Here is a 16277-nt window from a genome sequence, read left to right on the forward strand (position 1 = left end):
CTCATCCCCCTTCCCCCGCTCCGGAGCAGCCCCTCATCCAAGCCGTATTCGGCCCAAGAAGACGACGAAGCAGAAGGCCTGGGTCGTACAGAGCCATTGTATGTAAGTACATATCGTCGGCTCCCGGGAAAAGGTATGGTAGTTTGGGGTTTCTTTTCCCCCTCTCTCTGGATGGGAGAAGACAGTAATAGGTACTCGTAAGATGAGATGACTTTATTTAGCAGATCGACGATGGCTCGTTAGGAAAGGTGCGAATACACGGAAAGGTGAAGCCTGGCGGAGCATCTTGCGGGGGTGGAAACGGGGCTTCGGGGGGGCAGTCTGATCCAGTTTGTCGCATCCACTTCGGCCTGGCAATAATCGAGTCCGATGCAGCATTCTATCGACGATGAGCGATTCAGTTTTTTTGCGGGCAGCTTTTGCTTCGGCCATCGGGGGACGAAGGTTGAGGGGCAGGCTCCGACGTCGTTGGAGGTACTTAGCAACCCGTACAGCACGAGTAACTACATAGGGCTGGGGCTCTTATCGATGCAGCGGCGGCGGCGAAACCACCCGTGAGCCTAGTAGCTGGTACGAGTGTGGAAGCGAGAGCTGAAGATTCGGGACGATGGGCTATCGATGTTGTTCAATTTCCGCGCTGAAGGGGAACTGCGTTTCCCGCTGGCGGCCCCCTTTTTTTCGAGTCATCGCGGCGTCCCAGCGGTTATCAAGCTGGAAGGCCTCCAAGTGTTGCAATTCCGGAAATCATGAAGAAAACTGCTGCGGCGCAATGTATCTGCATGCATCTTCGCCAATCGACAAAGCTCCTCCGGAATCAAGATGCTGTCTCTTGTCACTGTAATTCGCCGCACCGATGCCGCCGATAGTACGCATACAAATAGTACCTTAGCATAATACGGGTGCTGATATCCTCGTCTGGGCACTGGGTTAGACGGCGCTAACACGGGACGATGCTCTTCTCATACCCGTACGAGGTATGGCTTGATGGCACTTGAGGAGATACTCTGCGATACTAACGGCGACTTGGAGCGTTCGTCGTTCCCTCCGTCAGTCAGCCACTCCCCCTCCACGAATGAAATGGGATCAGGTGCCTCCGTGCGAGAAACGTCTGGCGCTGGTCATGTGAGCCGGACGGGGGTTCGTTTGGAGTACGTGAGACTAGGTACAAACGAACGATGGGGATGAGTAAGGAGGTTTGACTGTGAATGTGGCTCGCCTGGCGTCAAACCGCAGTATCAGAAAGGTAGTCGCATTGAGCAGGACCCTCGATTTTCTTGCGACGCGCATCTTCATTTTGACACGGTGTTTGAGGTCGCTTTTCTGCGCTGTATTAACAAGTTGGAGTTGTTGCTGCCAAGATGGATGGACATCGACAACTGGCGCTGCCAATCGGTCCCCCTCCCAAGTATCGCTCGCTGAGCCATGGCATGGCCCCCGATAGGAGTCAGGCCTCATCCCTTTTCGCGGAGTATTACGGGCCGTGCAAGTACTCGCACAATCACAATCAAGCACACACTCCCGAAGGCCCTTGGTAGTAGTAATAGGGCTTGACAACGACAGGGAACTCGGAGGCGTGTTGCAGGCAGTACTTTCGCGTTATCAGTGCCGGGCAAGTAGGCACCCAAATATTTCGCCAGGGTATGGTATTCGAACAGAAACCAAACAATAGTACCTTAGGTACCTTAGGTAGCCCCATGCTGATGAGTTGGCCGGTACGGAGTAGGTACTTGTACGAGCACACATTGGATGAGAACGTGCCTGTTGGTGTCAGCGCCCCCGTTGAAGGAACCTGGATGGGCACAAGGGAAGCGTATCCGGTACCTGCGCCTCCATTAGACGGATGGAATTCGATTGCCCAGCTTCCACAGCGAAATGGTTCCTGAACAGGACACGTCGATTCATTACACCAAAGAGAGACACAACAGGCGCCAGTGTACGAAGACAGACACTCGTGTCAATATTAGTTGCGATGCGCCTTGTATTAGGCGATTCATACACTGTACATCGACATTGACCCCCTTCTCCAGTAGCGTGACGAGTACAGGAGTGCAACTTGTTTCTGCGTCGTCTCTTGTTGTCGTCTTCCTTTCTCGCCACACACCCCCTGGCCAGCGCCAGAAGCCTCCAATTGCTCCTTCGCATGCCTCCAACATCCCCCTTTACGGCCTCTCCATTCGACCTGGTGATCAACCCGGGTCAGCGGGTCCCAAGCTGGCCCCCGGGTCAGACCTGGCCAAGCAAACCAAGGTACACCCCCACCTACGCCGTACTGCGCTCTACCTTACCTATCAGTAGGTACCTCTGGCGACGCGCGACTTGCCGGACAAGATGAGGTTGAGCAGAGCGTGAAGGACTTGGGAGTCAAGAGAGACAACAGACGAGGGCAGCCCAGCACAGGCGCAGGTACGAGCACAAACAGCCAGTGGAAGCCGCTGGAAGGGGGAACCAGAACGGCCTGTCAGGGAGGGCCTCTGCGCTGGACAGACACCTGCCTGGAGCCCTGGCTCTCTCTTTGTCTCGCATCACCTCAGGCTCCCGTCTCGTTATGTACTTGTGGGCTCAAGTGCTGCTCAGCAGCCCATCCGATGGATTGCTGCGCCCCACAGGCTGAACGTTTGGGCCGTGCTAATACAGTACTAAGGCAGAAGACTACCTAACCGCTGCTTTGCCGTGCCTTGCTTCTTGGTGCTCTTTTTTTTCTGGGTCCTACCGTTGGCATTACAGCCTGGTGCTCATGCGGCCGTTTTCTCCTGATTCTCGTACAGTACTGTCGAGGACGGGTGCCCAGCTTGCTGGAAGGTTCCGTCCCTGACACGGAGTACGGCGAGGTACATGCAGAGTACGGAGGGTGTTCCGTGCCCTGTTTTCGCGCTGGCTTTTGGCGCAATTTCGACTCCAATCTCGACAAACAACGAAAGTGAACGTACAGAACGGAGTCCAGTTGGAAGACGGGACAGATAGGTTAGTAGGTTCTTATGTGCTGTTTTGAGCGAGACAAACATGTGCGCTGCCTTCCTTTGTTGCTGCTTACACGTGTACTCAGTACCAGCAAGTCCAAGTACACGACAGTTGCCAGAAGGTGCAAACACCGACCGGCGGAGAGTAGGTAAGGTACCTCTGTTCTCCGTGAAAGCAGCACTTCCAGCGCCAGCGGGACACAGTAGGAGTCGCCGTGTACTCCCAGACAAGGGACGAGAATACACGCCTCCCTCCTCCGGCCTTGTAGCTAATACACGCGCCCCCGCCGTGCCGCATCTACACACACTCACCCTCACACCTCACACACACTCCCCTTGCGTGTTGCTCCTCCTAAAATAATTATTTCTCGTTCTCACTACTTGCTCAGCGATCCTGGACTTTTTTTTTTTCTGACTTGGAACTTTTTTTTTTTGGTCTCTCCCTCACAACATCCGTCCGCGCTGAGTAACATCATAACGGTAGCGAAGCCATCGTGAACGAGTCCGAACCTTTTGCTGCTGGACATCCTCTTACATCGAAAGCGTTGCCGCTGCAGCCCCCGAGCCTGCGACGGTCCAGCGTCTTTGTCGATAGACTCCCCGAACGACTTCAATCACCCCCTCACTCTCCCCCCCTTTGGCAATGGCCTCCTCCAAAGTATGGCAATGATCGCGTCGTCCCGGAGCCGCTGCTGCTCCGTCTCGGGCTCGCCCCCTGCGCTCGCGAGGCCTCGTCTTTTGCTGACGTCTTTGTCCACCCGCAGGAGATGCACCCTTCTACGAGGCCATTGACGCACCAGCGGTCGCCGTTGTCGAGCTCCGCAGCCTCGGCCCTCGCCGGCCGGCAGTCCCACGCCCGAACCAACTCGCACTCGCACCCGCACTCGCTGCTCACCGGTGCCCTCAATCCCACACACCGAATCACCCGCCGAAAGTCCGTCACCACTCCCGGCGCCAACGTCGCGGCCCTGGCGGCGGCGCTGCGGGAGAGCGAGCAGAGCGGCGCCATTCCGATTGCAAGCGGGGGACGGCGGAACACGAGCAACGCCATCACATCCAAGCAGGCCTCGGCCCAGCGGACGGGCCTCGTCGACAGCCTGCCCTCACCGCCGGCCAGCCTACCCAACAACAAGTCGCTGCTCGAGGCCAAGCGGGAGGTGACGGACAGCAGCGCCATCGACGACGACTCCAACGAGCTCTCGGCCGACGAGGCGGCGGCCCACCAGGACCAAAGCCGGATACGACGAGCCAGCGACGGACAGCCTCTGACCAAGGATGGCAAGAAGAGCAGCCGCGTAGAAGTTCGCTGCGAGACGTGCGGCAAGGGCTACAAGCACAGCAGCTGTTTGACGAAGCACCTGTTGGTCTCCCTCCCCTCTTGTGCCTTTGCTATCTGCGCTTGCCTAGGTTTGGGTGCAGCCACACCACATCCTGCCTCTGGTCCTCCGACACTCCTCTCTTCCTTGATTCCCCTTTGCCCCCCTCTTCTCCTTTTCTTTTCCTCCCTTCCATCCCTTTCCGTTGGCGAAGCATGCGTGATTTGAGTTTCATTTCGTTGACTCGTTGTTTGTTGGCTAGATGGGAGCACACGCCTGAGTGGTCCTTTACCTCCAAGCTGCTCATCTCCAAGCACCAGCAGGTACAGCTGCTCGAAGCGGCGTCTGTCCTGGTGGCCATGAACGGCAACCCCAAGGAGAGATCAGTCACCCCTCCGGACTCTGCCCGGGACTTTGCCAGCGAGCCAGAAACGGCTTCGTCGCCCGCCGCCTCTGGCTACTCGGACCAGGCCGATGGCCACAGTTCCGCCGACACCACCCCACCCCCAATCTATGAGCAAGGCGTTACATTTGATACGTCTGCATATCGCGAGAAGCGCTACAGCATGGGCAGCGTCTTCTCTCGAAGCCTGGCATCACCGCAGCCATCCAACCCTCTGGCTTTTGGCAGCATCCCTAATGCGCGAGGATTTGACCATGGTCGTAGCCCCAGCATGGACGTACGGCCGTCATCATCCGGCATCAATGCCAACGGTGAGGACGACCACGAGCTGGCCGCAGCTGTTGAGCTGCTGAGCTGCAGTTTTGGCAGCAACACCGCGGCGCGCGGCGCCGTAATAACGCACGTCGAAGAGGCACCGCCCGTTCCCCCGGTCCCGACGCAGTTCCTAGACCAAGCCGCCTCCTTCGTCAGCGCCGGCTTCATCAACAGCTTCCCCAGCAGACAACCCGAGAGCTTCACCCGTGGTGAGATGCGGCGCGGGAGCGAGGATGTCAAGATGGAGGAGAGCGAAGACGACTTTGAGATGCCGTCTCGCGCTCGCAGCGATGAAGATGACGACGGAGTCTTTGGCCGTATGGAAGAGTAATTATTGGGTATGTGCCGGAGCAACTCGCTTGGGGAACTCGAACCGTGACGACGTTGATTTTTTTTGTTTTTCTGTTTCGCTTTGGCCTCTTTTTTTTCTTCTTTAATATGACACCGGGAGTCGGATTGCTCTGGGACGAATTATGGATATCACCACAACTGGGAGGGAATCGGCGCGGTGTCTCTTTTGTACAATGAATATACTCGACGGAAGTGCATTGGGGGGATGGTTCTGCTCCGCTGTCGCATCTTCAGCACCGAAGAGTGGAGGGCCTGTCTGGGCTCGTCGAGGGCCTGGGCGAGATTGCTCCTCCACGAGGTTAAAGTGAGGGTCCGGCGAGGCGTCGAGCGTACGCCCGGAAACAAGTTTCTGAATAAATCATATAAAAACAGGAAGTTGGAAGGAGAATCGAGAAGAAAACTTCACACCATCACTGCAAAGCCATGTCGATGCCATTGCGCGAGAGCACGCGCGCACGGTGACGATTGAAGATGCATCTTGATGAAGCCTGTCAACGAATAACATATGTAACCAGCAAAACACGGCGAGAACGGTGAATGAAGCGCAGTCAACATGAAACTCTGGAGCAGCCACGGCGAGAATAGAGAGACAAGGTCTTCTTCTCAGTATTCAATGGTGCGAGGTTTGTGGGAGAGTTGTGGAAGAGAAGAATTGAAAAAATTTGTACGAGACCCTGACTAGCAGCACGAGACGGAAATTGAGCTCCAGCTTGTGTGTACTTAAGCAGCAGCTTACCTTATGAGCTCCATGGATGAGCAAATTGCGGGGACCAGCGACTTGAGCCTTTTGGGTCGTCGTCAGTTTCCCCAGCGACCTAAACGTCACGTTTCTCCACCCGCACAAGCTCTGGATCAAGACCCAGAGCAACTCTCGACAAACACACACAAAACACCATCCATCCATTGGGGAGCAAATTCTGCGCATTCTTGACGCGAGCCTTTGAGGGATATTCGGTGTGACTTCAGGGCTGCTGCTCATTATAGTAGCTGCGACGACTCGGAGTAGTACTTGACCAGATCGCTACCGATTCAATTCCGCATCGACCGCGTAGGAGACGCGCATTGCCATTGCGGGGGAGGGACAAGACACGACGCAAACCTGTCGCTACCATTGCGACACAGCTCAAACAACACGCACTCACACGCAGAGAACCGCAAGGATGCCGACGTTAAGGCGAGCGACGAGGGCCGGAAGCGCGCGGGCACATGTTGACGCGGGCGCGGATGAGGTGAACGGGGTGGCTACGCCGGAGAAGTTGAGAGACAACGTCAACAAGGCGGTTGAAAAGGTGACGCCCAAGCGCCGCAGTGGCGACGATGCTGCTCTTGTTGCCAGCTCTCCCAGTGGCGGCGCAAGACCGGACCGGGAAGCAGCTTCGACGGCCAGGATCCCGACGCTGGTGCAGTTCCCGCTGGTCGCGGCCATCAGCTTCGCCACGGCGAGCCTCGGATACAGCGTGGTCGCCGAGCTGACCCAGGGGGAGCTGGCGGGCGTGAGCCGGAGCCCGGGGACGAGGGAGGAGATTGCGATCCTTGCCGGCTGGAGGATGTGAGTGGGCTTTTTTTTTTTTGCTTGGGCTTTGCTTTGTGACTTTTCAACTTGCTTACGAGATGGCGTAGATTTGAGCTTGCGCTGAGCTGGTTCGGCGGGTTGGACGGGCTGGATGTTGCCATGATGGATTTCCTGTCCCACGGGCCGGCGGTAAGTTGTCGTAACACCCAACTCTCTGCTGCTGTTACCTTGACCGTTTGTGGAGACGTTTGAGACATGTGGCGGTTGAAGCTGACTTGGCCAACTTTCTTAGATGTACCTCCTGTTCGCCTTTTACAACCTCAGCGCGAAAACGACGATTGCGGCCCTTGCCGTTGACGTCGTCTCTGCGTCGGTGCCCTTTTCGCTCCTGCGGCCCCTCTCGGCCGTTCACAAGCCGTCCTCGGCGCTGCCCAACCGCGAGCTCATCGGGTGGCCTCTGCAGCTGCTCACGGCGGGGCTCTCGACGAGCATATACTCCGACGNCCAGGGCGCGNCGCAGCGATTCCTGCTGCCCAGCATCTTTGTCGTCCACTTCGAGGGCCTCCGCAATCTCGAGCCGGCGTACTCGGCGTCGTATCTCGCCGTGCTGCCTGTGACGCTGCTGTTTGGCATCGCCGCGAGCACCTTCATCTTCCCGCCGTTTGCCACCACGGGCAAGACCAAGGAGGACGAGCGCGTCACCAACTTTGACCCCGCCGAGGCCAGCCTGGGAGAGACTGTGTGGTGGAACTTTTGGGGCTATACCACCAAGGCCAAGGTGGCCATTGGGCGCACGGCGGTGACTCTGCTCGTCACGGGCGTCAACACGTACCTGGCCTGCGCCATGACCATCCCGGGAGTTGAGCCAGAGGGTGCTGCCGCATATGCGGGCGTGTGGGTGTTTGCGGCTCTCTGCACGGGCCTGGGCTTGGGGCTCGTGGGACGCGACTGAGAGAGCAGCGGCTACAATATCCCACGATTTCTGACAGGAGGTTCCGAGGGTGTGGGTAGTGGCGGCGTCTTCGGATGTGGCCTGAGGACACACAAGCAAGGGGGGGGGGGGGGGGGGGGGGGCATTATCAATGTAGGTCTTTTGACTTTTCACCGTGTTCATTTGACCATGTATTCTAGTATCTCATCATATTGGCTCGTTGAGTTTGGCTCTGGTGGTGTCTTTTGGCGTTTGTTTTCCTCTTTCTTCTTTCTTCTCTCGCTAGGTATCTATGGGAGGAATGGACAAGGTGAAACTCGCTATTGGCTTGGCTTACATTTTTTTGTTTGCTTCTCGCACTTTCTTTGCTTTTTCTGTGTATGGTTTGGGTCTATGGGCTGAGCTGAGGATGAGAAAAGAAAATCGAAGAACAACAAATACTCACAGGCATCTTCTTGGTATCTCTTGTGTGTGTGTATATGTGTGTAGCTGAGAGTTCGGGGAATGAAGGGGCGTGATGGAGGTTGATGTACATGGAAACGGAATCCGGAGGAAAGACAAGGTGACAAGGCATGGAATGTGATCCCAAGAACGTCCATCATGGCCTTGTTCGGATGTGTTGCGAGCTGGGCCATGTTCAGCTCGTCATGGGAAGATTGACCGGTGACTGGGGCATGGATTCGTCAAGGCACCTGCGAAGCCGACCGACTGATTGTTGTTGGGGAGTTGGGGGTCAATAATGATCATGTACGGGTATGCGTGTTGATCAGATTCGGTGTGAATCAACCCATTGCTATTCGCTTTTATGTAGAGTAATCCTATTTGAACCGTAGCATATCCCTATTTGAACCGTAGTGGTCCGTGCCTATACTAAAATCATTACGCTTACACCACCAGTCCCAGAGCTGCACACCTATATACAGTATGAGCTGATGGTACATCCTGTAGCCCGCACAACAACACCATAAACAACAGTATCGCGATCTCTAATACCGTAGACCCTCTGCCTTTATTATCATAACCGCCATCGCCCTAGGGCTAAAGCTATAACTGCAGCAGCAGCAGCAGCAGCAGCAGCAGGGCCTCCTTATAGTCGTCTGTAGGTCCAAGTTGCAGCCAGCTATCCGTACCTATGCAGAGATCATGAGCAACCCGGCGACGGTTAGAAGCTAATGCCGCTGCTGTCCCTTGACGGTAATGACCGCCAGTGTGCTACACTGTATTTTGCTGTGCGGGCGTGGACCTTGCCACTTGGGGGTGTCTCTCTAGCCGTGGCACAGACCACTACGGTTCAAATAGGAATATGCTACGGTTCAAATAGGATTACTCTTTATGTATAATGAGCTGTAATTTATCGTAGGATCTGGAGAATGGCTAGGACGCTTGGGGTAGAATCTTTCGAAGGGGGTGGGCACTCTGTTCTACCTAGGTACCTACTAAGGTACCTACCTACTAATTGACTAGTAGACATGCCAGGTACTACCTAGGTCAGGTACAGGTTTGTAGAGAGGTAGGTTAGGTATACGTCAATGGGAGTGGTGAGGCTTTGGGGGGGGGCTGAAGGAGTTTTGGGCAGGCCGGATCGAGATGCCCTTTAGATTTGGGGAGTGCCTGAAAAGACCGATTCAGCCTCGGGTATGATTACTCCGGAAAGGATTGTGACACAGGATGGAAAGCTTGTGTGTAGCTGAGGTACGGGGATGTTTCTCTGGCCGTTATAACCGCTGGGCTGGGATTGAGTGGTGACGCAGAGCGCAGAAAGGAGCCCTGAGGACGGGGTGACCTTGTTCATTCACGTCTTGAATGGAAGAGACTCGGAGGAAAAAAGTGTAGTACATACTTACATGTATGTTTGCTCCCAAAGAATGACACTCATACTCTAGGTAGGGGAAGAGATGTACTTACCCTGAACCAAGGACGTATTTAACCTTCAGAAAAAAAAAAGGAAAGAAATAGCCCCCAAAATTCAGGTGTCGTTAATAATGCAGAGGAGAGTTTCTATATTGGGCTTCATCTACTACACGCTCTTTGCATGGGGGGGCAGCTGAAACTGGGGGGTTTACTGGGAGGGGAGGCTTGCAAGGGGGGGTTGAGCATGAGCGACACGTGCGAAGAGGGCTGAAAGAAGGAAACGAGTTCGGAGTTTGGCTGGGGGGGAGGGAGATGGACGGAAAGGGTATGACTATTACCATGGTTACCTACCTAGGTTTGAGATGGGCTGAAGTGGGAACCTGAGCTTCGGGTCATTGTTCTTCTTCTTCTTTCTTCTCTTACCTTAGCTGTAGTGTGGTGTGGTGCGGTGTTGTGGTGTAGGATTCGGACAGGGATGATATTGATTTGGGGGCTTGTCGGATGGCTTGTCTTGTTCATGAATGTATGTAGATCTGAGGTCAGGAAGAGCTCATGACTCTTGCCAACTGTCTTTGCTTGCTGCATCTCATCATGTTTGCCTTTTGATGGCGGCAGATGTTCGAGGGATTTGGCTTCTGGTGTTAGTGAAGTTTAAGGAAAACAAAACAAACAAGAAGCTAAAAATGGACATGACGAACTACCTCATTACAGAGCCCAATGGCAATTCTCCGCATGTTGATACTTGTTAGGAGAGAAAAAGGAGGCTCCATAAAACGAGCCAGGTCAGAAGAGACAGAGAAGCTCTAGACCAGATTTTCGTCAAGCCATGGATCTCTTTTCGTTCTTGGCCAGCACCTTTTTATTCCCCCCATCTTAGTCTCATCTTCTTTCCTTCTTAACATTTCCCTTTTTAGCTCTGCGCTAGCAAACAACTGGGCACTTGCTACACCAAGCAAAAGAAGGCACCCTCTTTTCTCTCCCCCTTCTTCTGATTCCTTCGTCTTCTCTTCTCCACACACCTCGTGCGGAGTCCCGGCTTCTCCTGAGGATTTTCCAATATTTTGCTGGCCAGAGAAAACCAATATTACCACGTTGCTGCTCGGCTCAGCAAGGAGACAAGAAGAAAACGAGAATAAAAATCAAGAGCCGAGACACGACACACACACACACACACTCACACGGAAGCTGGGAAAAGCTAGGGGGGTGTGTGGGCAGCAGTCACACAGCCCGCGCAGCAGCTTCGGCGCCATATCGAGCTTCTCATCTTGTCTACATCTCTTTTGTCTCTTTTTGCGTGTGCGTGTGCGTGTGCGTGTGAGTCTGTGTGTGCCTGTCTGGTTCTCATGACAAGGAGGGGGGAACAGGCGGCAAGGCGGAGACACACACACACATACACAAACCAGAAAGAAAGGAAACAGGTCGACGGGAACCTGGCAAAAGGGCAGGACAGGGCAGGAATCGTCACTCGGCCAGGCTCAGCTCTTCGTCCCAAATCGGTACTGAGCTGAGGTAGACAATGACCGGTGTGCTGGCAGGGGTGCATCAGGCGACGGCGGAGACTCATCACCAACGGTCTTGCACCTTCTGACTTGCCCTCTTGTTTTTTTTTTCCTCCGAGAGCTGACCTCCGGGGTGTTTGCTTCCTTTGCGCTCTCTCTCTCTGTCTCTTCCGGCTTTCGCGGGGGGGGAAAGACGAGACGAGGACGACTCAAGGCCCACGTCATCTGGCCGTGGGAGCCCTCGAACAACGAGTAGCAGGTCGTTACACGCCATCCTCGACTTGTGAGTATAAGATGCCCCTCGCCCGGGCTCTTGAACATAAGGAAACGAAGAAGAGAAAGCATCAAGTTGCCTTTTTTCGTTGTTCAGACAAGCTCGCCCATGAAAGATTACTTCTCTCGGCTATCGCGCAGACAAGGGTTGTGAGCACTAACAAGCCGATACCCTACAATTCCAACGACTTACAAAGTGGCATTGCCTTTTTGCGTTGCCCTTTGCTGTGGGAAGACGGTGCCTTCTTCTTGCCCTGACCTTGATATTATATAACATCTACCGCCGCTGTTTTACCCTTCCATCATTCCTCTTCCGGCCATGTCCGAGCACTATGCTACTGCATCGGCGTCGGGAAACAGGACGAAGAAAGGCGTCAAGGTGACCAAGAACATCTATAGCGACAAGGAAACCGATGTCCAAGGGCCGCTTGAGGTGACCGGCTCGGTCCAGTGCATGGGGAGCGTCAACTTCCAGGGCAACGTCTCCGTGAGGGGAGCAATTGAGGCCTATGGCATGATCACCACAAAGGGGCACATGGTTTGGCAGTAAGTTCCATCACTCCCATCTGAAAGGGGTCGCAGAAGCAGAGGACATGTGGGGGATGGGGGGGCTAGGGAGCAAATAGAAGCATATCACTGACTCGTGGGTAAAAGGGGACAGGTCAAGGCGCACGGCAACATCATGGTCAATGGCTACCTATCCTCCAGGTGAGTTGCCATTACGGAGAGGGGAAGAATTGAAGGAGCCCAATACGTGTCGATGGGCATGCATCAGATGGTGCTAACGCAAGTTTGGTGTAGGGACAAGATCATAGCTTCCGGAAAGCTGAGAGTCGAAGGTGTCCTGGAGGGCAATGACCTCGAGATCTACGGAAACGTCATTGTCATCGGCTCTCTGTAAGACTGAACCTCACATATCTGGCAAGCTTGCCGCTGCTACTGGAAACATAACGGCTAACTTGAGGATTCGAATAGGACATGCAGGCGCCTGATTGTGTACGGCGCATTGACGCTCATCGGGCCGCATTCCAGTTGTTTCGCATCAGAATCAACCGAACTTCTAGGGCCCTACCTGACGCGGGACTCGGAAGCGGACTGGGATTTTTGAGGAGAGCGGAAGATACCAGACTCGACCTCACGAGAGGAGCTGCAGAGGCTCTGCGCCCACCGAGGAGGAGCTGAGGTTGAAGTCGGGGGTTGCAGGTGGCACCGCATGTGGTACAATAATAGATTCTAGACAAAGAGACAAGCTCAGCGGAACAAGGATAAACTCGCACAGGCCAGGATCTCGTTCGCTTTTCCGCGTCAGCATATGGAGATGATTGCTCCGTGCCGCGTACCGCTTCCGATAGGTATGCAAGGTTGGCTGCTAGATGGGAAGGATTGTCAGCATCGCCGGGACGATTCATGCTGTTACATACATGTACCTTGGTAGCTCGGTGTATATAGCATGTAGGTGGATTGATGGAATAGTAAGCAGCAAGCACAGCCGTCTGCCGATGATCTCAGATTCGTTGATACGACAATCCCGATATGCGTCTGTAAGAACCGTAGCTGCAGGATCATCTTCCAGTGCAATTATTCGAAGCCTCGTGTGATGTATCGTAATGACCCAGCTGAAGCAACACACCACGAAGGGTTGTCGAGTCTTGCCTTAAGGTAGTAGGTAGGATGTGTTTCAAGAGGCACGAAGCTTCAAGCTACAGCGTCAATGCTGACTCAGCACAGCCATCGCACCACAGCGCACGGGCCAGCTTGTCCCGACGGCGCTGCAGCAACCCCAAACAGAAGCAAAGCGACCGAATAAAGTCGCCTCAACGCGGTTCGCCCAGAGTTGCAACGCCAGCGAGTCAACGGTTCGTGTCACGTCCAGCCGCATATCGAGGGCCGCCGCCAAATGGACGACGTCGGGCGTGAATATCCAATATCAGACTGCCCTTGACTTCGAGCTCGCTTACGGCATCCAGCGGCCAACTGGAGTCTCGAACCTCGCAGCGCGCGCCAAGCAGAGAGGCTGCAGACACCCCGGATCCAGGTGCTGCGAACCGAATCGCATCGTCAAATCATCACCATGGCCGCTTCGACCGAGCCCGCGATCGCGTCAGATGCCATGGATCACGAAGAGGTCGTCTCGCCAAAGACCAAGACGGCGACGTTTGAGCTCGCCGAAGGCCCGTCCATGGGGCCCATGAGCGACGTCCTCACGGCGCGCGCAGACCCCGATGCCCAGACGACAGTCACCGACTTCCTCGACTTCACCGAGTACCTGCCCGCCGACATGATACGCTCCCTCACGCTCGTTGGCAAGCTTGATCAGAGATACGCAGATGCCTCGCACAAGGTCGACGACCTGACGACGCTATGGGGCCAACTGCCGGCCCTGCCAGCCCGCGAGCGCCCCTCGCCGGTGCAGCTGCGCGCCGAGATCTCGGAGAACCTGAAGCAGGCGCTGGACGCGAGGATCTTCGCCCACGCAGAGGCCGTCAGGATGGCCGACAATGTCAACCGCCACTACAACAAGGCGACGGCGCTGCTGTCCAAGCTGCAGGCCATGATGGACAACTACCCGACAGAGGAGCAGGCCCCTGCCGAGCCGAGGTCTCCTCAAATGACAAGGGCGAAGCTGACGGTCAGGGCTACGGGCGAAGATGGGCAGAAAGTGCGGCGGTCTCGAGTCCCGCGCATCACGGTTCCCGGCGAGGTTCTCGCGCCATACGAGATAGAGTACGATACATTTAGCGACGACAGCGATATCAGCTCCGACGAAGAGTCCGAGGCGCCCGCAACCACCGCCAACCGCAGAATACCAGCTTCCGCGCCGCGCATCAAGCTGGTGAGCAACAAGAGTCAAAAGTCCAGTGGCCGCTCTTCGCGTGGACAGTATGCTACGCCTGCCTTGAGCGCCGCCGCTGCTGCGAACGCGGCGGCGCTGCTCAACCCTCCTCCCGAGAACGCCGTCATCGGAAGCCCTGATGCGCCGTGGCTGCAGTTGACGCAGTACGAGCTGGCCAAACTGAGAAAGAGGATGAAGAAGAATGCTACGTGGACCCCCAGCGAGACCATGATTGCCCGAGAGCTCAAGGCTTTGTGCCGAGGACCGGATGCCTACAGAGAGGCCAAGAAGAAGGCGGAGGAGGAAGGCCGAGTCTTTGAGGCCATAGTGCCGACACCCATCGTCGACAACGAGTCGGGAGCCAAGCAACTGCCTGCTGGTGCCATCAGCGTCGACTCCCTGGCGGCTACCGAGGTGCCGACCAGCAACCGGGGGATGAAGCTCAACGAGGCGAAGAAGCTCAAGAGAGAGCAGCTGGCCAAGCTTGCCGCGGAAGAAGCCGAGGAATCTGCGAGGAAGATGCAGCAGGCGGCAAAGCTGTTTCTGGGCAGCAGCACGACTTCCAGCATGACGCCCGACAACGCAAAGAGCCCTGGACCACAGCCCAAGCCGCGGACCAATTCGAGGTCTAAGCGGAAGAGGGACGGCGAGGAAGAGGCAAACGGCGAGGCAGCAGCGGCGGCAACAGCAGCAGCAGCTACAACGATAGCAGCTGCAGCGCCAGAAGGCGGTGAAGCCACATCATCGTTGCGGCCGACAACAAAGCGTACCAAGACGTCTGAGACACCAGTCCCACCGCCGGTGCCCGGTCTAATCGTGCAGGGCAGCTCGGTGTCCTCCGATCACTCTGCACCCCCAGTTGCCGCGTCGTCTGGGATGCCCCAGTCGGAGACTCCCGTCCCGATCCCCATCCCTCCACAGTCGTCCGTCACGACGAGGTCAGCAACATCTCCAGTGCCAGGCTCTACCCTCGCCGTCACGGGCAGTGCTGGCAATGGCGCCGTTTCTGTGCCTGCTGGCGCGCCTGTCAAGACTCCCCACGAAACCCCTGTCCCCCTTCCCAAAACGGAGCCGAGGATGTCTACCACGCCGATCCCTCCTCCGGCGATTAGAGAACTACCCGGGCGAGAGGCCAGTAAGCGCGAAACGCGGGGAGAGGCGGCAAAGCGATCACAGCAGCAGCAACAACAGCAACAGCAGCAGCAGCAATGGCGGCAGTCCGCGTCCACGTCGCCCCAGCTGCCACAGGGCCAGACAGGGGCTCCGGAGACGTCTGTCAAGCAGTCAACATCACGCGGTGGCACGCCCAGGTCCACGCCGGCTCCAGACTCGCTGCCTTCTCGCCGGCCCGGCTCGCGAGGCAAGGCCGCAAGCCAGGAGCCGCAGCCATCGCTGGCGGTCGATAGATCTCGCCGGGCCAGCACGGCACGCAATACTCCAGTCCCAGAACTTATCAAGCAGCCAGGCAAACGGACTAAGCGTCCAGCTCCCGGGGTCGTTACTACGACTAACAGCGGCGGTAACAGCGCCGTTGGCAAGCGGAAAGCGGCACCCAAGAGAAAGCCTCGCGCGACTAAGAGGGACAAGGGCCAGGTGACGGAGGAGATGGTGGAGGTGGACGACGAGGGCAATCCCATTGATCCTGACGAGCCACGGTACTGCCTCTGTAATAGGGTGAGCTTTGGGACCATGATTCAGTGTGATAACGTCGATGTAAGTCTGAACAGCCATCTTCCATCTATGCACCCTCTTTGGGCCATGACGCCCGCGGAGTTGTCATCTGAGAGGTTCGAAAGAAGCGCAGCGCTGACAGAGCAGCAGAATTGCAAGCAGGAATGGTTCCATCTCGAATGCGTCGGCCTCTCTGATATTCCTGCGCGTACGACAAAGTGGTACTGCCCCGACTGTCGTAAGCTGCTCAATATCGGAGAAAAGGGAGAGATTAGTGCTCGTGGAGTCAAGAAGTAGGCCTTTTCCTTATTTCTCATGCATGCTGTGTGTGTTTTTATTCTTATCAAAGTCCTTTGGAAGCCTG

The 16277-nt window shown here is 55.9% G+C and overlaps 4 protein-coding genes across 4 annotated transcripts; all 4 read left to right on the top strand.

The window, feature by feature from the left end:
* Positions 1-3723: 3723 nt before the first annotated feature.
* TRIREDRAFT_75918 (uncharacterized protein) lies at positions 3724-5322 on the top strand (the record flags this gene model as incomplete). The annotated part of the gene is made up of 2 exons (XM_006963162.1): positions 3724-4317; positions 4536-5322. The coding sequence occupies 2 exons, from the start codon at positions 3725-3727 to the stop codon at positions 5320-5322; spliced, it is 1380 nt and encodes a 459-aa protein (XP_006963224.1).
* Positions 5323-6502: 1180 nt separating this feature from the next.
* On the top strand, positions 6503-7807 carry TRIREDRAFT_104898 (uncharacterized protein; the record flags this gene model as incomplete). Its single annotated transcript, XM_006963163.1, has 3 exons — positions 6503-6891; positions 6963-7044; positions 7148-7807. 3 exons carry the CDS (start codon positions 6503-6505, stop codon positions 7805-7807), a joined length of 1131 nt encoding a protein of 376 aa, XP_006963225.1.
* A 3921-nt stretch (positions 7808-11728) lies between these two features.
* TRIREDRAFT_57592 (uncharacterized protein) lies at positions 11729-12517 on the top strand (the record flags this gene model as incomplete). Its single annotated transcript, XM_006963164.1, has 4 exons — positions 11729-11955; positions 12064-12117; positions 12211-12306; positions 12385-12517. 4 exons carry the CDS (start codon positions 11729-11731, stop codon positions 12515-12517), a joined length of 510 nt encoding a protein of 169 aa, XP_006963226.1.
* Positions 12518-13618: 1101 nt separating this feature from the next.
* On the top strand, positions 13619-16204 carry TRIREDRAFT_25874 (uncharacterized protein; the record flags this gene model as incomplete). The annotated part of the gene is made up of 3 exons (XM_006963023.1): positions 13619-15459; positions 15553-15949; positions 16061-16204. Coding segments are annotated over 3 exons (2382 nt in total), but the record flags the coding sequence as incomplete, so codon positions are not given.
* Positions 16205-16277: the final 73 nt, after the last annotated feature.

The sequence above is a fragment of the Trichoderma reesei genome, assembly GCF_000167675.1.
Source record: "Trichoderma reesei QM6a unplaced genomic scaffold TRIREscaffold_4, whole genome shotgun sequence".
NCBI lineage: Eukaryota > Fungi > Ascomycota > Sordariomycetes > Hypocreales > Hypocreaceae > Trichoderma > Trichoderma reesei.